The 22102-nt window shown below is 41.0% G+C and overlaps 2 protein-coding genes across 3 annotated transcripts in view; one reads left to right on the forward strand and one right to left on the reverse strand.

Annotated features, from left to right (window-relative positions):
- Positions 1-22102, forward strand: part of adam22 (ADAM metallopeptidase domain 22) — a 72178-nt gene that overhangs the window by 28380 nt on the left and 21696 nt on the right. For both annotated transcript variants that reach the window (XM_004541329.5, XM_012924972.5), the window contains exons 5-9: positions 4091-4173; positions 8431-8494; positions 20331-20397; positions 20484-20560; positions 21370-21444. In XM_004541329.5, the coding sequence (XP_004541386.2) occupies positions 4091-4173; positions 8431-8494; positions 20331-20397; positions 20484-20560; positions 21370-21444 (366 nt within the window). The remainder of the gene's footprint in view (positions 1-4090; positions 4174-8430; positions 8495-20330; positions 20398-20483; positions 20561-21369; positions 21445-22102) is intronic.
- Positions 15609-19796, reverse strand: cldn12 (claudin 12). Its single transcript, XM_004541328.3, has 3 exons — positions 19650-19796; positions 17583-17836; positions 15609-17489 (listed from the first exon to the last, which is right to left on the reverse strand). Exons 2-3 carry the CDS (start codon positions 17799-17801, stop codon positions 16665-16667), a joined length of 1044 nt encoding a protein of 347 aa, XP_004541385.1. The 5' UTR covers positions 17802-17836; positions 19650-19796; the 3' UTR covers positions 15609-16664.

The raw sequence follows: 22102 nt of genomic DNA on the forward strand, positions 1-22102 counted from the left end.
AGAGCGTCCTACTTGTTTACCGAGTGTCTAACCTCGACCTTTTTGTTGTGCATTGTGTTGTCCAGATAAGATGATTAATTATCCTCGCATGTGTCTTAAGAGATCACAGATCTCACAAATTTAGCAACACAAGCTGAGGATGTACCCACAGTGCTGATGTTGGGTGTTTCTTCCTTTGATGAGAAGTGGAGCAGAAGGTTCAGGGCGACGGAAAGAGGAGAGACGCTGGGATAGTGGAGCACAGCGCCACTTATAAATAGCCCTCTCTGTCTCTTCACTTCACACTCGCTCTCTGTCTCTTTACTCAACCTCTTTCTCTTGTGGCTCTATTTAGGTTTATCTAGCAAACCTTTCATATGCTCTGACTCTCTGCTAATGTAAAAAAAAAATCCCCTCTCTTATTACAGCGGTGGCAGCCTGCTGCTAACTTGCTTGAATCTTATTTTTCTATTCTGGATTTCATGGATAGGGCATTATGAAAATAGCGAGAGGCAGAGTTAGTATCGCGAAAAGGAAACCGATAGCTGAATGTGATTTAACTGGAAGTTGCAAATAAGTGGTTAAAAGGCAGGAACACAGAAAGAAATCAGTCTCAGCCTGATGGGTGCAGTTTCACTTTGATAATTCAAAGATGATTGTTTATGCAGATGACTTCCTCACACTCACACATGCACTCGTCTGTATTACCACACATTTCTAAAGTCTTCAGTTTGAGTCCTGTAAAGTGTAAACTGCATGAATGCCTGATTCATTCAAATGAAAAAGACATTTTAGTGATGTTGTAAGCCTGATTCTTGTCTTTACCCACCACTCTAATTCATTGGCTAAATGCTTTGAATGCACTACAGTTTGATTTAAATGCATTTGCTTTATTTCTCTACTGTATCTAATAAATATATTAAAATGAATGACTTTAGATAAAATGGATGTGCCTTGTTTAAAGGAAGTGTTGATACTGTGCTGAACAACGTTTTCCTTACAAGGTTTTAGTTCAGAGAGTTTTAGCTCCATCTTTGGAAATGCAAATTGTTTGTAGTAACGTCTTTGTTAATTGGGATTTCATTTTTTTTTTGTTTAATTTGGTCCAAGTTAACATGAAAATGTGTACCATCCACCCATTTTCTTCACCACTTGGCAAGTTTAGAGTCACAAAGGTCACTCTGTCTAAAGGTGGGGTACACCGTGTACAGGTTGCCAGTGTATCACAGGGGTACCACACAGAGACAGACAACCATTCCCACTCCTGGAGTTATGACGTGTTTATGCTTGCTGCTTGGCCCCTGTCATGTGGTGGCACATGCGAGTTTGATGTCACATCCTCTGCCACGCTTCACCTTATCTGTGGTTCTTTGGCCGACCACCAGTTAATCTTAACATGCATGTCTTTATACTGTGGGATGGTGCAGGAGTACCTGGAGAGAACCCATGCAGGCACAGATAGAACATAAAGGCTCCAACCAGCAGGTGGGTTTTGAACCCAGGACCTTCTTGATGTGAGGCAACGATATGCTGTATAAAAATGATAGATTTCTGTCAAAGAAAAAAGGAAAAACTCTTTGCTGGAACAGTTGGGTTTAATTGACTCCTCACAGGAGAGGGCAGAGGCAGATGAAACCCTGATTTGCTTGAGGACTGCTTTAATGTCCCTTTGTCCAAAGTCAGGCAGATAAAAGAGCATTTGAAAATTTGTCTTGCATGCGCCGCACTCTGAACTCAATCCCGTCCGACACCTCACTGAACTCTGCTGTAGGATAATAAATCACACAGATTTCCACATGTACAGTGGGGCAAAAAAGTATTTAGTCAGCCACCGATTGTGCAAGTTCCCCCACCTAAAATGATGACAGAGGTCAGTAATTTGCACCAGAGGTACACTTCAACTGTGAGAGACAGAATGTGAAAAATAAATCCATGAATCCACATGGTAGGATTTGTAAAGAATTTATTCGTAAATCAGGGTGGAAAATAAGTATTTGGTCAATAACAAAAATACAACTCAATACTTTGTAACATAACCTTTGTTGGCAATAACAGAGGTCAAACGTTTACTATAGGTCTTTACCAGGTTTGCACACACAGTAGCTGGTATTTTGGCCCATTCCTCCATGCAGATCTTCTCGAGAGCAGTGATGTTTTTGGGCTGTCGCCGAGCAACACGGACTTTCAACTCCCGCCACAGATTTTCTATGGGGTTGAGGTCTGGAGACTGGCTAGGCCACTCCAGGACTTTCAAATGCTTCTTACGGAGCCACTCCTTTGTTGCCCGGGCGGTGTGTTTTGGATCATTGTCATGTTGGAAGACCCAGCCTCGTTTCATCTTCAAAGTTCTCACTGATGGAAGGAGGTTTTGGCTCAAAATCTCACGATACATGGCCCCATTCATTCTGTCCTTAACACGGATCAGTCGTCCTGTCCCCTTGGCAGAAAAACAGCCCCATAGCATGATGTTTCCACCCCCATGCTTCATAGTAGGTATGGTGTTCTTGGGATGCAACTCAGTATTCTTCTTCCTCCAAACACGACGAGTTGAGTTTATACCAAAAAGTTCTACTTTGGTTTCATCTGACCACATGACATTCTCCCAATCCTCTGCTGTATCATCCATGTGCTCTCTGGCAAACTTCAGACGGGCCTGGACATGCACTGGCTTCAGCAGCGGAACACGTCTGGCACTGCGGGATTTGATTCCCTGCCGTTGTAGTGTGTTACTGATGGTGACCTTTGTTACTTTGGTCCCAGCTCTCTGCAGGTCATTCACCAGGTCCCCCCGTGTGGTTCTGGGATCTTTGCTCACCGTTCTCATGATCATTTTGACCCCACGGGATGAGATCTTGCGTGGAGCCCCAGATCGTGGGAGATTATCAGTGGTCTTGTATGTCTTCCATTTTCTGATGTTTGCTCCCACAGTTGATTTTTTCACACCAAGCTGCTTGCCTATTGTAGATTCACTCTACCCAGTCTGGTGCAGGTCTACAATACTTTTCCTGGTGTCCTTCGAAAGCTCTTTGGTCTTGGCCATGGCGGAGTTTGGAGTCTGACTGTTTGAGGCTGTGGACAGGTGTCTTTTATACAGATGATGGGTTCAAACAGGTGCCATTCATACAGGTAACGAGTGGGGGACAGAAAAGCGTCTTACAGAAGACGTTACAGGTCTGTGAGAGCCAGAGATTTTCCATGTTTGAGGTGACCAAATACTTATTTTCCACCCTAATTTACGAATAAATTCTTTACAAATCCTACCATGTGAATTCATGGATTTTCTTTTCACATTCTGTCTCTCACAGTTGAAGTGTACCTCTGGTGCAAATTACTGACCTCTGTCATCATTTTAGGTGGGGGAACTTGCACAATTGGTGGCTGACTAAATACTTTTTTGCCCCACTGTATGTGTAGTTCAACAGTGTGCACATGCATGCATCCTAACAGAAGCTTGTGCATCAGGATGGGGTCTACTCAGAAAGCTGGAGAGTGGAAGTGGATCTAGAGGTGCATTGCTGTGCACATGCAGAAATTGATCCTCTGATAAAAGCTGCATTTCCTCAGGGAGAACTGCTTCCTGCTTAATGGCTGTTAGGTATCAAGAAATGGACCAGGAAGAGATGGCCTGCCTGCAGAGCACTTAGGTACTTAGACATCATGCACATCTATAGACGATAAATGTGTGCAGAGAGACACGTAGATCAAGAGTGAAGACAGAGAGACGGAGATGGTAAAAATCTGACTTCCTGCTGCAGAGAAGTTCGGATAGAGGAGTGAAGTCGCTGAGGCGTTAGCGCGCAGATGGTCAGATGTGAACGTGCAAAGCTCAAAGTGCAAATTGTCAAACAAACACGCGAACAGTATATTCACATATCTTCAACAGAGCTTACTTGCACTTGCATGTATTAGCAAATGAATTCTGTGTAATGGATTGCTTTGGACTCATTTCCTTGTGGTGTCCTCGGATCAAAGATGGTCCCTAGGTGAACGGCAAACAAGCATATGGGAATCCCGAGGACACCACAAATTAAATATGGTAGTGAAGAGGGGAATATTTCACTACATCATGTGTGTGAGCTTCATCTGTGTGTATTTGTGTGTTTCCACACAGGGCGGAGAGCACTGCTACTATCAAGGAAAGGTCAGAAACATCCCTCACTCCTTTGTGGCTCTCTCAACCTGTCACGGGCTGCAGTAAGTACAAATAATACAGATGCGACTTTTTATATGCATGTGTGTGTTTCAGCCTCTGTTCTAAGTCCTGCTCCCATTTTTTCATTAGGTTAATGTAATTAGTTTTAGCCAGGCGTCGCTGCCTGTCTGCATTTTAGGTTTCATAGGTTATCACTCTGGCAGACGGACAGACAGACAGACATCTTCTCTTCTTCTCTTCTTCCTTTCCTGTTCTCTTTTCTTTTTTTCCCCTTCTCCTCTAGCCTCCACTAACGTTGGTATTTTTAGCTTTTTCTGCTTGAGGCGAGACGGGTCAGAAACAAGGCCTGCTGTGAGGGATGCATGCACACTTTATGCTTTCTAAGTCAATGTATGTAGTCTCCTGTGTATATATGTGTGTATATATATATGCATGAAAAGAGGCGAGACGCTCTCCATCCCGCATGTGAGAAATTCACTGTTTGTTGGTGGATTTCATTGTTTGCACAGAAAGCCGCCGTGAATAACAAAGCATCAAACGTGCCTAAAATGAGAACCGTGTTTCCACAAAAAGTTACAATGCCGTGTGACATTTAAATAAAAAGAGAATGCTAATGATTTGAAGCCTATATTTAATTAAAAATATACAAATACAACTTACACAGGGGAGACCAGCTGTTGTATTTTCATGTAGGACTTCAGCTCCTCAAAGGTTTGAGGTCTGCTTTGTTTGCTTTTCATTTCATGATGCACCAAATTTTTAAGACTTATTTCTTTGTTTGCTTTATCGTGTCATGGAAAATAAACGCTGCTATGAAAAAGATGTCATCCGGAGGGCTGCATCTTATCATCTTATCTTTAAAAAAATAAATAATCACTATGGTATTCATTCAGCACTATCGCTTTTTATCCTTGATCTATGACCTAATTCTATTATAACGTCCTTATTGTCATCATGCTTGCTTGCACTGTACGTGTCTTTTATTTTTATTTTTTATGTGAAACTCTTTTGTTTTTATGTAATTTCATAAAAACCACAAATAAAGTCTAGTCTTAGCAAATGCTTGTCATAAACGTATATACACTTACCGGCCTGCTTCATTGGGTACACCTGCAAAACATCTAATGAAACAATCACGTGGCAGCAACTCGTTTAGACATGTAAGCTACATTGTAGCCACAGCCACCCTGGGGCGCACTGACAGAGGCGAGGCTGCCGGACACTGGCGCCACCGGGCCCTCTGACCACCACCAGTAGGCAACGGGTGAAGTGTCTTGCCCAAGGACACAACGATCGAGACTGTCCAAGCCGGGGCTCGAACCAGCAACCTTCCGATTACAAGGCGAACGCCCAACTCTTGAGCCACGATCACCACAAAAATTTAAAATGAGGAAAAATAATTTCTTGAAAAGAGGCCAAATTTTCTCCAAACATTTTTAATCAAATGTCAGACTGTCAACACCATAAACTGCTGTATATTTTGAACTTGTTGCCCGATGTTTTTTGGATTAACCGTCATCAGTTCTTGTAGTCATGTAAAGAAAACCACATAATAGGAGCTCCTGGTCTGAATTAACCTTCTGCCCATTCAGTGTACATTGTTTAATCTAATTATCAATTTCAGCTGTTTCAGAGACCATGATTATTTATTTCTGATCCATTACGCAGTCTCAAAGCTTTCTCCCACTGAGTATATCTTGTTTCAACATAATACCAAGCCAAATAGACAGAGTAATCAGTTTAGACATGTCTTTCCAACTAATTAGGGGAAGCAGGAAGAAGCAGACTAATATCTGCTGAACAAGCTAAACTAAAGTCCAAGCCTTAACTCTTTTTATTCTTAAAGTTTTTTTGTGTGTTTCATGAGAGTTTTGCATGAATTTGGGGAAAGTTGTCAGTACAGCAAATTATAAAATGCTGGATGCAAAATAATGAAAAGAAAGCAACTACCAAATAATTTATAGTATATTTACCTGCAGTGAAATCTCATATTTAGAACGCAAGAGGTTGTAACGGGATAGAATCACTGAACTTTGAAATTTCTAATGAAGAAAGAAAGAAACACCAAAATGTTATATGTGTGTGTGTGTGTGTGTGTGTGTGTGTGTGTGTGTGTGTGTGTGTGTGTGTGCGTGCATGCGTGCGTGTGTGTGAGAGAGAGAGAGAGAGAGAGTAAGAGAAAGAGAGCGAGGGAGTCAAGGGCTTCCTGCTGTGGAGTGTGTCAGAGCGTTAGCCATTAGAGGGAGAGCATTCTCCTATGCTGAGTCAGGTGTTTACCATAATATACATCCTGCCCCCGCCCCCCAACTCTCACACACACACACACACACACACACACACACACACACACACACACACACACACACACACACACACACACAGAGGCAAATTTTGTTCTCTTTCTAAACATTTAGCTTGGATTCTTTGCTTTGATGCAGCACAAAAGTGAGCTAAAAGAATCCATCCATCCATTTGTTTCTTAATCATTTATCAAACTTAGCTATAATTTAAAGCCTTATCTTTAAATTAAAAGATTACATTTGCACGCTGAGCTGACTAAAACTAAAAGCTAAGCTAAACTTTCTATACAGTCCAGCGATAGTTCTTATTTGGTGTGTCAGTAAAAGTAAAGCTGCATCCCAAACTAAGCAGCAACGACATGTAAAGTCAGGTAAAGCTATAATAACTGAGGGGATTGTGTAGGTGTGGTTTGTGCACAGATGCATGACATCACCTTTCTTCCAAATCCCACTCACTCACACCAGCTCTGAACAGATTTAAGCATAAAATACACACATAAATTCTTTCAATTTGTCCGGCCAGGAAACCTGAAAAACACAGAGAGGGTAGAGTCGGAGGAGGTAGATAGATTGTGTATTTCCTGCAGTGTTTACCCTCCTGACTTCACAGTCTGACCCGACCAATCTCCTAAAAGCTTCAGATAAACTTAATTAACGGATGATGTGTTCATGCGCACATGAATGTGGGCAGGCGGCCAAAGACCTTCAGCCATGGTTAAAATGCTGCATAGCTCTGTGCTGTTCTCTCGCAACCTTATATGTGATGACAGCATGGATTTTGTTTTTATTCTAACAGCTGAGCCATTGATGGACTAATTAGACTAAACTAATCCTATATTATTATTATTCACCAACATTAACTTCTTGCAACTATGTCTCAGCTTTATAGTGTACATAGTATTTATTAGTCATACTTTTTACTCTTCTTTAACTAAACCTAATTTTTATTTTTTCCTTCCCTGTTTTTTTTTTAATTCACAGTTTTCTATATATAATTTCTTTGCAGTATAAGGCCCTCACTATGCGTATGTTTATTTATTGTAATCTGTACTATTTTTATTCTTTATTCTGCTGCTGTAATAGCCTCCCTTGTGGGATCAATATTACAGATATATATATATATATATATACATACATATATACACACACACACACACACACACACACACACACACACACACACATATATATATATATATATATATATATATATATATATATATATATATATATATATATATATATATATATATATATATATATACATACATATACACACACACACACACACACATATATATATATATATACATGAGAGAGAGAGAGATAATACAGATATATTTAATGTTCTGTAATAACCTAGTAATAGTAATAGTAAGACATATTATCCACCAGCAGTCTATACCCCAAATATATAGCCTTCTTACTTGGTGAATTTCACATTTAAAAATGTCTTGAATGGCACAGTGTATCTCTCTTTACTAGTCTTTATTAAATATGCCAGTGGTTGCACATTTTTCCAGCAGACAGGGAGGTTATAACACTATAGACAGGTTTCTGTGCGGGTGTAATAAAAAAATCTTCCATTGTAATCTCCACATCACTGTCCATTACACCTCCTTCTTCCCTCCGTTACTTTTCTCACAGTCATATAACATAGCGTCCCATCTGTAAATATCCATAGAAGTCTTGCTTTTCTAATAAGCATTTCAAAACTTCAAACTTCAAAACTTTTTTTCATTACGTCGAACATAACTGTTGTTCCCTTAGCTGTCCAGTCCTTAAACTTGTTATCTAATTTATTTGCAGAAAAATGAGAGTCATATGCACATTAAGGACTGTAAGGTCTCCCTCTGGTTTATGTTCTTTTATAACAGTTTTCCATATGAAGTGACTAATCTGTCCGGAGGACTTGATTTATTCCATTTGATGCTGAAAAAAACAGCAGAAACTTGTACTGATATGTGCTCTCGCCTCTCCCCCTCTTTCCCTTTCCAGTGGGATGTTTTTCGACGGCAATCACACCTACATGATTGAACCTGGAGGACACGGCAGCAGCAATGTAAGTACTGCAGATGGCTCTTCTCAACAGGGATTATCAATTTGTCCTTCCTCCATGTTTTTGCATCCAGCTGCTTCTACGTCGTGTTGAGCTGTCTGAGGTCAAACAATTTGTTGCAGTAGTGCTGTGTTGTGTCCAATGTCCACCCACAGCCCTGCAAGTTCCTCGTCACTGATGGTACCCAAAATCTTTCATATGTTTTCCTTTGAAATGATTGTGTCAAGGGTGCTCTTGAAAAGGCCTGGATAGGCTGTTTTTGTGGTGCTGATTTGGTAAAAAATTTGCACATCTGCTGCAGATGATTTGTTAGAATAGGAGAACAGGAGGTTCAGACAAACCAGAATCAGTTACAGATCACAAACCGGTCACTGCAGCTGAACCCTGAGGTTTCAAGACAGAGAGATTCACGGGATTACAAAGCAGCAGAAAGCAGAAAAGCCCACAGACAATTAGATAATAACAATTAGAGGCATTACGGCCAGAACGAAAGGACAGATCCGAGATTTCCAGACAAGCCTTAGGCATGAGAGTGAAAGAACAAGCTGCTGATACTCCGTGTGTGTGTGAAGGGCTTACTTTCTATCTAATTAAAACCTCCAGAAGAAGTGTGTGTCTGGCTTTAATCAGTCAGGGGCGAAAGAAGACCAGATAAGAGAGGTCAGAGACCTAGGTGTGTGTGTGTGTGTGTGTGTGTGTGTGTGTGTGTGTGTGTGTGTGTGTGTGTGTGTGTGTGTGTGTGTGTGTGTGTCCTTGGTAGTTGCAACCTAGCCCACAGAGCTACTTAAGATTCATTCCCATATGAGAGTTTTTGTGCCGGCAGGTAGGAGAGAAAATCTGGTAGATGGACAGACAAACAGAAGATTAGGAGGTGGAATAGTGTGAAAAACCAAAATGTAATTAGGGCGCATGTCATTGTATTTTCTGCAGAGAAACTGCAGTATAAGAGGATCTAATCCAGTTTTAAAGGCAGTTGCTATTTCACAGTTAAACAGTAATGAAAAGGAGAGGAAACATGAAGTTAATTAAGCAATAAAGTGTCTTTAGTGTGAGGATGGAGGAAATAAAGTAGAACACCGAGAGGGAATGAGCGACAACAGTGCTCGAGGCCGCTGTGTTTATTCAGGGCCTGTTACGACTCTTCGTTGCTCACTCTTTAGCTGCTTCTGTCGTCTCCAGCGTTTTCTGGAGACACTGAATTATTGAAGCAATGAGAGAGAGAAGATTCAGAAAATAGGCAATCCAATTTGACAAAGTAGATAAACTCAGAAGGGTGCTGCAGCACTCTCCTTGCAGAGATACAGGGTGTGTAAGTATATCATGACAAACATTTGGCTGAAATGTTGCGTTTCTGTAAAGTCTTTAAAAGCCACAGCTAAAGCAACATCTTATAGAGTCACTCCAGAAAGCCGAAAGACAGCAGTCACAGTGTTACTTCAGAAGATAACGTGTTCAGTATTTTGGCACTAACTAAAAAAGACCAGAGGCAGAGCTGAAGATGCTAAGATTGTTATTGAGAGTGACCAGAATGGACAACATTAGAAATGACCTCAGATTGAGCAGTTTGGACACAAAGTTAAAGAGACAACGCTGCGATAGTTTGGACATGTGCAGAGGAGAGACAGTGGATAAATGCAGCTGCCAGGCAGGAGGAAAAGAGAAAGACCTCAGAGAAGATTGATGGATGTAGTGAAGGAGGCCATGCAGAGAGTTGGAGTGACAGAGAAGGATGATGGGACAGGGTGGGATGGATGCCACTAGCCCAACTTGGCATTACTCTTTGGTTAATCTGAAAACGACTGAGTAATTTAATGTTTAACATGTGATTACCCAACTTTGTTTATGTTATACTAAAGCACATTTTCTATATTATTGTGATGATGCTTTACACTGGTGTAAAGTACAGTTATTAGCAATCAGTGGCACAGTGGTTAGCACTGACACCAAGCTGCAAATTAATTAATAAATGTTGATTCTAAACTGGCAGGAGGTGTGAATGTGATCGTGTCTCTGCGTGCTGGCCTGGAGACAGACTCATGACTTGTGCCTGAATTCGATGCGCAGTTAAGTAAAAGGATGGATGGATTTATTTGGTACTTCATTAAATGTGTCAGCAGATGATGCGGATTTTACAGGCGAGAAATAACTTTTTTATAAATCAGATGTAAAGTCTGATTGTAGATAAAATTTATGACATTGGTTAAAACTGGCTTCACTTTGGTCTTCTACAGCATGAAGATCCAAAAGATCAAAGGTTTGAGACCCAAGAGGAGATGCAGTAGACCAGCCTCAGCTATTGCGCTCCCAATCTAGCTGAGGGGCACTGAAAGCCCCTCAGCTAGTGAACGTTTTGACAGGAGGTTCTGGTTTACAATAATTTCTACTGAGAGCTCTGGTAGATTTTCTTAGTGTACAGGCTGTGATCAGCTGACCTGCTGCTCTGTTTGGATGTAAACAACCAAATTCAACCAGATATCAGCAGATGTTTCATGACTTGTCCTGCTCAGTCAATGGATCTAAGCATCATCAACTAAAATTCATATGAATCTCTGCTACACTTGACATAACCTTACTTTGACTGTGAAACTGCAGATGATTTTCATGCAATCTTTAAATAACACATAGCTAGCTCAGTTTGTTTTGCAGCAGGTTTCACAATAAAAAAAACCCCATAATGTCATGTGTACAGACCCAATATCTGATTTAAAAACATGAGGACTTAATGGAAACTTTAAATCTGCACTATATCAAATTCCACTGAGCAGTCTGAGCAAAAACTCCCCCAAAATGCAAAAGTAACGAGCCTGTTTTTGAAAATTTAAGGAGTATAAAATACAGATATTTGTTTAAAAATATAGGGAGTAGAAGTAAAAATTAAAAAAGCTACTCAAGTAAAGTACAGATACCTGAAAATTGTAGATACCAGTACTTTGTAATAACAAAGTACAAATACTTTGTTACTTCTCACCTCTGCCGATCTGTGGCCTTTTAAAAATATCACATAAATCAAGTGTATACAGAGTAGTGTGAACAGAGTAACACATTTTTGACAGTTGTGGTAGTATTGGTTTTGGCTTGATGTTTTTGGAACGCTGGCTGCATGACAATGCCGGGGACGGCGCTGCCCTCGAGCCCGGAGGTGCCTGTCAGTTTGTTGTTACTGAGCTCTGGATGTCTGCTCCCCTCGGGCAATGCTCCATCGTTTCTCTCCCCGTGGATTCCTTCTTTCTCTATTTCACTCTCATTATGTCTGTCTATTTGTCTGCTCAGTCTACAAGTCTGCCTCAGACACACAGATGTCTTCTTCAAAACCCTAGATGCCCTCCATGTCCGGTGTGAGATTTAGTGGCTCTTTTACGAGGAGGCTGTCTGCACTGTCATGCACTTGTTACATTAGACAGCATTCACATATAATCCCTTATTGAACAGCATTGGATGCAAATTTTTTACCCACCTGCAACTAATTGTAGCTTTCCTAAATGTAAAAGAACACAAACAAGAAAACAGGGTTGAAGTGGGGCTGTGAGAGTCAGCGTGGCTCCTGTCGGCCATATGGCAAATCCATCTGCCCTTCTTTCACCAAGGCAGAAAAAGTTATGCAGGACATGAGGTAAACGTGTCCTGAACAAGCTGCTCTTGTCACTTTATGTGGCTGAGCCGGAGTTAAAGTGTCTTGTCGTGTTATGTAATTGGTCTCATATATAATCTGAAAAGCTAGATCTTCAAGATTAAAGCTCACAAGCGAAGAACGAGCTGTTCCAGCGCAGCACGCAGTTGATAAATCTTGCACTTATTGACTGTTAGTGTCGGCATGAGTGTGTGTGCATGTGTGTGTTTATGTGTGTTCATGTAGGGAAGTTGTGAGGAGGATGTGTGATTGACTCGCATAGACAGAAAACACCATATGTTTAGTCCTCCTGTTTGTGTTGTTGTTTTCTTTTTGGACACCATGGCAGCTCCACCTGCACCTCGGAGCCACTGTGGCTACACCCAGAAAGCATAATGCTGTGTGCGTTTTTTGTTCAATGGTGGAGTGACCATGAGTTCAGGCTTTAGGACATTTCAACCATAAAGCCTAAGCAAAGGCATGACGTGTTTTAAGTGTATGTTACGGTTCAAAAAACTGTTGAAGTCCATAAAATGTGTGGTTGAGGTTGCATGTCAAGTTCAGGCTCTCCTGAAGGTTTGAATGAATATATTCAGCCTATATTCAGTAATTATAAGTCATATACTCATTTTGATAAGAAGCCATCACTTGAAAGATTTGAACATGTTTTTATTGAACATGAGTGATGAAGCATCATAGCAGAGTGGAGTCCCAGCAATGATAAGCAGGAACCCCCTGAAGTCTAGACGCTGGTGGTTGGTAGTGAAGATGAGAAGGAAGTGGCACGAGGCAGGATGACATAAGAGCAGTGAGGTTTAAAGCAGACAGTGGAGGCTGATTGGCTCACAGAGAGCAGCAAGAAAATGATTGGACCTGAGCAATGATGTCATTATTTGGTGTAATGGCGTGGGAAAGAGGAAGTGATGTAAAAAACACAGACTAGCAGCAGGGATACCCAGTAAAGCAGCCTTTAGTATCCTTCTTCCTCTATGATCCATGAACACACACTCATAAATTCATTTTCGAGTAGTTTTTCAGTGATTTTTGGGGTGAACCAAATGTGGTAAAGTGTCAACAGGCCTGTTTCTGGTAAGAAATCGTCACATTTTGAGGCAAAGATGACAAGACTTCATATCAAACCACATGTTTGTGTAAAAGTTACCTCTGAAGCTAATCAGAAACTTCTTTGTACCATTTATAAAGGTACTTTTACCTCAAGACCCACCTATGAGGCCACAAGTTGATTTTAAAGCTCCTTACATAATCCTACATTGTTTAAATAAATGTTTCTTGGCAATTATGCAGTTTTTGGGAGGTTCAAATTGTAACAATGCTTATTAAAAATCAAACAGAGAAGCACCCGTAGTAAAGAAACAAACAAACAAACTGAAAACGGGATTAGAAACACTGAAATAGATCCAGTGCCTGAAATTTTGTGTTGGAAGTAGGTGACCCGTCTTGAAAACCCAAGTGGCTATTGGGATTTTTCAAATTAAAGGCTCCAGAAGGACAAACACACTAATTTTGGTGCTTGTTTCCACTTTTGAAAGATTTTCCAGTTGTCTGCTGCACTAGAGGGGATAACTGAAGATAAGGGGGTTGGGTGGTGAAGGATGCAGAGGAAGAAGGGGGTGTGTCGAGTGCCAGGTTTTAGCATGGGGGTGTTTGCATTTGGTGCCAAGGGAGGATTTTTTACACGGACAGCACAAGCTGGGAATGACACACTGTATCTGTGCTGGAGCTGATGGGATACAAAAAAGGAGGTGTGTGTGTGTTCGGGGGGTCTCCCTGTGGCCTGAAGCCATGTTCATGTTACTAAACCTGGACCGGTTCATTCACACATGCAAGGAAAGAGTGAGAAAGAATGAAAGACGTGTTTATCCCTCCCCACTTTATGTTCATGAGCCAGCGGTCTGTGTCTGAGGTCTCCCATGGCAACCCAGGCCCCACCCCCTGTTTCTTCCCAGCTCAGCATATGAAAGCCATCTGTGTCGACCTCTAATCTCCATCAGTACTCGCTCCCCGCTGGGTCTATATGCTGTGTGTGTATGTTTTTGAACTGAGATTACTGGCCGGGAGCGATGATGCAGGGAACAAAGAAAGCATGGCATTATTACAACAGTTAAATCAGACTTTGGTGCTCTGATAATGATGATTTGTGCTGTGTGTGCGCTACAGATACATGCAAATGCAAACAGATATTCTTATTTTCATTAAGGTCTTACTAACCATCAGCCACTAAACCTTGACATAATTTCCAATTATACCTGCCGCAGTGATCACTTCACATGCTTGGTCGACTTACATCAAAAACAAAACGAAAAGCTGTTTTTCTTTTTTGTTAGACTGCTCACTGTCATCTACTTCCTTTGTTAAGCTATGAACTCGATTATATCTTAATTTGCTCATACGGCAGGTGACAGCAAATATCATATCCCCCATTGTGCTGTGCAGTAGTGCAAATTTTGGTATAGATGCTACACCAAGTAAATAACGGGCCGTTATTGACAATAATGAAACTTTTAACCCGTAAAAGCTTATGCAGGGGAGAGAAGTGTTTCATGATTTATGAGTTGAATCATTGTCTGTTTAATGACCACTAAATGACTGTGATTTTTACTTTCCATAATAGTTAATTAACACAATAAAATGCATCTTTAAGCTTTCATGTATACTGAAAAAGGGATTTTTGGAAAGCTGGAACATAAATGTGCCTTCTGTTGTTTGGATGTGCCATATCCTCTGAATTTTGGTGAAATCTTCTTTTTAACGAGTGTACACTCTAGAAAGCAGAGTTTATAATGAGATTAGTCTGCCAATGCTGTGCTGGCCATTTTCCCACTCTCCCCTGTTAAGTCATTTATATTCATAAACAACAAATAAATAAATTTTCCCATTTAAACACCACATTGATACTTTTAAGAAGTGCTACATAAACCACTTCAGTGTCCTCTGGCTTAATGGGGATTGGGTTGGAGAAGGGGCTTTAACATTTTATGATACATTTGTGTGAATTAAGAACCCCACAGGCTCCTGATTTCTCTCGGTTAAAGTGGAAAGAGGAGCCATAACCAGCTGAAATCATGGCTGGGCCACATTAAAAAAAAGAAATGCCACAGCAGACAGATGCACATCTTTCCTTTCCTGACACAGCCCTCCTATTTATCCAAGCTTGGGACTGGTACAAGGAGTATGCAACCTTGCGTCCCCTCCTTGCTTTCAATTTGGGGACTTTTTGTATGTTAACCACTATTCCACTTTATTAGGTACATGTTGCTAGTACTTGGTCTACCCCTCGGTATTGAAAACATTCCTCAGAGATTTTGGTCCCTGTTGACTTGATAGCATCACGCGATTGCTGCAGGTTTGTCAGCTGCACATCCATGAAGCAAATCTTTAACTTTACAGGGTCATCTAGACCTCCTCTACATGCGCTGAGTTGCTGCCATATGACTGGCTAAATAGATAACTGTGTGAGTTTGCAGCTTGTATAAAAAGAGAAGCACGTGATTACAGTGTGATTTATGTTTTATTTAAAACAAAAACAGTGTAGAAAAGCATGTTTCTTTGACATTTTCACTTTAGAATCACATAAAGATCTGTACTTCATACGCAGAACCTGCAAGAAGGCAACAAATGTGGCTTAATCATGACTTACAGCCTTAATCAGTCCTTCCAGCTACATTAGCAAGTTTTTTTCTACCACACTAGAGATGTCTTAGTGTTTCTGACAATACAGTAATGTTAACTGCATTTGTACATCAGACTGAACACAGCTAAAAGGTTTATTAGTGGCACCTTTTGATGTTTTTTGACACAAATACCTTGGAAAAGTACGCTGTATCAAATGATTAAGTACTATATAGGAGGCTTTACATTAAAAAAATAGACTCAAGGCTAACAACATAGGTAAACAATGGCAATTAAACCAGGCACATTATAGACACACTTAGTGCAGTTAACAAAGAAATGACAGCTGCTCTTCAAAGTGACAGTTCATTATACACTTCGTGTTAGAACAAAAACAGGTGAGTAGTTGTCCATTCAGGACACAGAAGTCAAAGTTAATTGCAGTCCATAATGCACTTCAGCAGTGATAACAGACAATCCTCATACTGTAAGCTTTACACAAGCAAAAGTCACTTGAAATTAAGGATAAAGTGTCAAGCACAAATGTAACAGAAAATTAGAAAAATTAGGTTGGTCCATTGGCCACTTCAGCAAGGAATAAACTATTATTTAGTGCTCATACTCTGATATAAAAAACAGTGAAACAAGTATTTTTTTAAAAACAATACTAAACTGAATGCAGTGTTTTAGTTTCGAGGTTAATCTCATCCTTCATGTGGTACATCCAGGGTTGTTTCTACCGATTCTCATCCTCTGCCATCAGCAGTTCACAGGCCTGGACTGACTGACAGTATTTTTGAAACTATTACTCTTGAAGCTGTAAATAGCTCTCAGGTCATTACCTTCCATCTATCAAACTCTGTTAGTTTTATCAGTGGTGAACTTTATAGAGGTTCATGGACAGAAGTGATGAGGTTATCAGCCTCTCCTCTTTCACTACTCTTGCGTCAGCACAGGAATATCAATTTCTATTGCTGACATCCGCGAGCGGGTGGAGTAGCGGTGGCCTGTATAGCTGGATGCGTACCCCTGAGAGGGAGCGTAACTCTGCGAGGGGGCATAGCTCTGCGAGGGAGCGTAACTTTGTGAGGGAGCGTAGCCGTAGGCGTGGTTTCCTTCAACCTCTGATCCATAGCCATTCGGTGCAGAAACCTGAGACACGTACACCTGTGGTGGAGCAGGTGCGATAACGCTTTGCACGTAGCCCTGCGCGGGCACATGCGGTTGGGCGTTAATTACTGTAGGAGGGAAAGTCTGTGGTGGGAAAGGCTGCGGAACATAAACTGAGGCAGGAGAATGTGCGTTGGCAATGAGAGGCTGGGTCGACATGGAGTTGGACGTGGACATGGGCAACCAGAAAGGTGAAGGCAGCTTCTTGCACATACAGTACCACATGAACATCAGCAGTGCGGCTAGCATCAGTCCTCCAGAACAGCCTATAGATGTATACACAGCAAAGCCATCAGAGAAGATGTTGGCATATCTAGCGTTCATCTCCTTGGTGCGGAAAAGGAACCACACGGAGGGCGCAATGGGGACTGCGCCGCCCAGGAAGAAAAACATGCCGGCCACCAGGTGACAACCTGGACTGTTCACCAGGCATCTAACTGTTTTAATGTCCGGTTCAGGCTTGTCTGAGCAGCAACAGGTTTTACACATCCCGGTCATGGACAGCAGCAAGGCTAAAATGCCGAAACCGAGGCCTGTGGGAAGGCAGAACTGCAAAAGCCGCAGATCCAGCTGATCCAACTTGGAATACCACTGGAAACATAATAATATATAATTAATGCTGGGACTATTATAAACATCGGAGAATTAAAAAACAAAACATAAGCAGAATAGATCAAGCAATACCTCTGAATCATAGTAGAGGCATCCTGAATAGCCATCCTGCATCACACATTTAGCCCACAGCCCATCATACACACTGATATTCTTGGCATTACGATTAAAGGTGACGAGTTTCGTTACGCGCCACTGCGGAATTAATGCTGCCACTGTGAGCCCACCTACAGACAAAATAGCAATGATGAAGGCAAAAGCATTGGTGGCGTGGATGTCCCGGCACGACATGGCTGGTTATTGCTGACAGGGGAGTTTCCGTTTTCCTGGATAAACAACACAAGTCAGACAGAAAGCAGCAACTGATCAGTTTGATGGACACAGAATTCCTGAAAAACGTGGTTATACAAGTTTATCTGAATGGCCCCATTCCTTTATAGAAGCAAGCTAACTGTGCCACACGCTGACCTAGCTATGGGCAACCCCCCTGTATTTCAATTCACCACAGTGTGGTCGACCCAATATCTGCTGTCCCTGAGAAACAATGCTCTCATTTCACCAGCAAACAAAGTGGGAATGACTCGATGACTGAGGCTGCACTGCAGGAGTGTCTATACAGCAGTGCATTACACAGATTACTGTGCAGCTGAACAATGAGCAAGGCTCGAACTTTATATGACGCATGCAACAGTGACTGACTCAGACAATGCAACTTGCAACTGCTTTTTATTTTATCATCTTAAAAAAAGAGCTCTTATTGCCACTTTCATCTCATCTCTGAAGGTTATCAGGGTCTAACTGAGTATGTTTAAAGCACTTTATGGGCCAATTCCTTGTGGCATTGACGGTCTAAAAAAATCAAGGTGCAGCCAGGTGCACTAGCTGTTTAAATTACCGGGTCATTCCACCTCAAATCAACAAATTTTTTCAACATTTTCTGCTCAACCATCTCTGATCTGCTTCATAATTTTATGGCCAAAGCTTGGGTTGTGGTGAAATAGCTTCATATATCAAAGGCTTTGTTTTGTTTTTTCGTTTAGAGAAATTTGAGCTTGAAATTTTAACCTGAATCAAAAAACTCCTCCAGGATAAAACAAATTTATGTATTATTTACTCAGTTATAATTAGAGTACCATCTGGAAACTCAACTAGAACTTTTTCCTGTTCGGTTAGGACTATCTATTGATATTTTTGTTTTCTGTGGCACGACTTGTGATATTTGCTCAATTTTCTTCATTTTACGATTAAGATTTTCACATCAAAAAGCCTTTCACAAGTTTTCTTTTGTATAACTATATGCAACACATAAATTGTCACCAGCTGTATTTTGGAATGTCATTTTTATTTTTATTTTTTGGTGGATGTTCAAATATGGGACTTCCCAGGACTACACAAAAAACTTCACAGCAATCCTTAATTTATATCAAAATGTTAAACCAAAACAGTTTTAGGTGATTTGAGATTAACTGACAGGATATCCTGGCTCAAAACTAGAGGCGGACAGGATTTTACAGTCAGGATGAATGGACTGTGAAGGGTCTTCAAATGTTCTGAACAATAATCACTGTACCTTTCTGACATGTCTCAATAGCATTTTGTTTTACACTTTTCGTTTACTCAGTCGCTATCTTATTGTGTTTTATTAAATGTAACTTTCAAAGTGCCAGCTGTTACAGACCGGTGAATCTAAACTATTTATTCTAGATTATGCTAACGATCAACGTGAGCAGGGTTAATAGCACAGTGATTATTACACCCAAAGCAGTATAATTATACATACAGTACCGACACAGTGTGCATTGTGGTAGTAAACAAAAGACCTCAACTCTGTAATAACTGGTTAGCAGATAGCACAGTCAGCTAGGCTAATTACCGCTACTTTTGCTAGCCCTCAGCTAGCTCTCTTTGCTCAGACGAATGCAAAGGGCCTGTAAAGTTGTTAATACGTGTTAATAACAGTAACAAAAGCCGATCGTCAACATCAACTGACTCAATACGAAGAACTTAGTAGAAAATGTGAACTCCGAATTCGCTAACTAATTAGCCACCTAGCTACAAGCTAAAGAGGTAGCATTACCGCAACCTGTTGACGCCGATTTATTTTCATACTTTAACTACATTGACTAAAGGGTACTATACCTTGTTGAGCTACGTTTACAGTGAAGTCGGTAACATCTCAGCCTGTTTCTCCTTTACATACTTGAACACAAACCGAGTCTCGTACAGTAGCTCGGAGAGTAAACAGGATGTGCCCTCCGCAGAGCTCGGGGTGTTTCCGCCCTCAGAGCTGACTCACAGGAGGTAAACACACCCTTTAACTCATGTTCTAAAGTATTTTTATTTATTCGTTTATGTCTGTGATTCTTAAAGTTTTACGTGGAAACAAAAAACTTAACCACGCGGATGATAAAAAAAAATGAAGCAAATAAAGGGTAGATAAAATGATAAACAAACAAACAAAAATACAAATAAAATAAAGTAAGGCATAAGAATTCATGAAACCACACTAGGGTGTGTCTATGTGTAATCACCACATACAGGTCATTAATACAGCTAAACCGGAATTCATTTTTCTTTGCTGAGTTTGCTTTAAATGAACAGAGCTGATTAATATCCTTTGTTCTTATCAACTTATAATATTGGTATTAATATTTTAGTAAGGTACTACAACTTACCAAGAAGCTCTATCCATTCTCTTTGACGTCACTTCTCTCTCAAGCAGATAAATCGGTCTGTGCCCTGAAACTGAAAAGTCACTCGGCTCTGATCTGTCTCGCTGATTAACTGGATAATTATTTTTTCTGTGCATGTGTGTTTTAGGGGGATATTCGCATTCACATGATCTACAAATCTGCCGGTGAAGAGGCAATTAACGATCTCCTTGGTGGTAAGCTGATGGTTCATGTACTGACCAGGCTTCTGATGTGCTTTAATTAATCTTACATACTGAATGTGTGTCCGTCTGTTTATAAGGCGCTCTACCAGAACCACCTTTTCCCAGCCCTCCATTTCCAGGGTCAAAAGTTGTGCACAGGAGGAAAAAGAGACAGGTATGAGTCTACTAAATGGTAAAGCGGTCTGCACTTATGCAGGGTCTTTTCACCTTAGAAGGGTGCTACAAAGTGCTTTAAAATCTGTCTCCCATCCACGCACACACACTTACACACTCACACACTAATGGTGGCAGCTTGACTGCCATTGAGAGCTGCTTGAAGTCAGTGTGCCCAAGGATATTTAGGCAGTATAGTAACCGGGGAAGGAAGCGCCGGCCCCGGACAGTCCTCTACCACCTGAACCACAGCTGCTCAGATGGCAGAGGAAAATGATCACCAATAGCAGCGGAGGCGTGCAGATGCTTATATTTTGTGCATGCCTGCATGAGTGTAAGACAGAGAGCTAATTATGCTACCAAGGCTGTTGTCTTGATTACACTGCTTTCCGTCAATATGTTTTATGTTAATTCATAAAGAGTGCGCTGTTTCCAAGCGTTCCTCCCACTCAACAGCTCTCCAGCCCGCTCTTCTCCTCTTCTCGTCTTCTTCGGTTTCATGAAATATTTATCTTATAAGTAGAGGCTGCTTCCCTCCTCGCCTTTTCTCAGACATAGTCAGGTGTCTGCAGCTGTCTGTCTCTCAGCCCTGAAAGCTGCGCTCATATTTACTTTGATTTGGGCTCACAGACAAACCTGGTTTGGCTTTTGCTAAGCTGATGCTCTTTGATTTGTCATTTATTTTTCTTTGAGCCTCGAGTTGACCTTTGTTTTTACTGTACTCTTTTGAAATTCTCTTTAATTTTTTTTATTTAGAAAAAGATGGCGTCTGCCTCCCGTTAATATGATAAAACTGTCGTCTCTTTTCAGGCTCCACGTTTGTCACGAAGTGTAGAAGATGAGACCAAATACATCGAGCTGATGGTGATCAATGACCATTTAATGGTAAGCTTATTAGAGACTACAAAAAATAGACATGAATGTGACCTGAAGCCAGAAATCGTGTTATGCTGGCCCACTGACCACAAATCTCTCTAGATTGAAGTGATGCAGGTGTGAAGCGTCACTTTTTATCACGACTGTCTGACTGTCGCATCACAAACAGTCATAGTAGAAAGAGTGCACATCCCTTTTCAATTCTACGGACTTACTTAGAAGGTCATAATAAAACTCAGTTGGTGCTTATCAGGTTTAAAATTATTTAATTTCAACCTCAGGTGCACAGCAACACAAAATACTACACAGAGACTGTATTTATTTACTAAAAACAGTTTTGTTTGCAATATTGTTGCAGTTCATTGAAGTTTGCAGACGTCCCTTTATGCCTAACTCTCTTGAAGTCATATGACAGCATTTCATGGGTTTGGGGTTAAAGTCTAGGTTCACACTTGACTTTAGAGTATTTTGGTATAAAGAGGAGTCCATGGTCAACTCAATGACTGTAAGTTGCCAAGGCGCCGTTACTGCAAAACGCCCAAAATCATCACCCTTTCACCACCGTGTTTCACAGTTGGTATGAGGTGCTTTTTTGCTGATGCGCTGCTTGGTTTTCTCCAAATGTGGCGCCGTAATGACAGCCAGACATCTCCGCTTTGGTCTCGTC

The sequence above is a fragment of the Maylandia zebra genome, linkage group LG11 (assembly GCF_041146795.1).
Source record: "Maylandia zebra isolate NMK-2024a linkage group LG11, Mzebra_GT3a, whole genome shotgun sequence".
In the NCBI taxonomy this organism is placed as follows: Eukaryota; Metazoa; Chordata; class Actinopteri; order Cichliformes; family Cichlidae; genus Maylandia; species Maylandia zebra.

Bases quoted from the DNA above. Each gene is read 5' to 3' on its own strand.
- cldn12 (XM_004541328.3), bottom strand. From the start codon at position 17,801: ATGTCGTGCCGGGACATCCACGCCACCAATGCTTTTGCCTTCATCATT. The intron at 17,490-17,582 runs GTATTGCTTGAT...TTATGTTTCCAG, and splicing joins GCCTCTACTATGATTCAGAG to TGGTATTCCAAGTTGGATCA.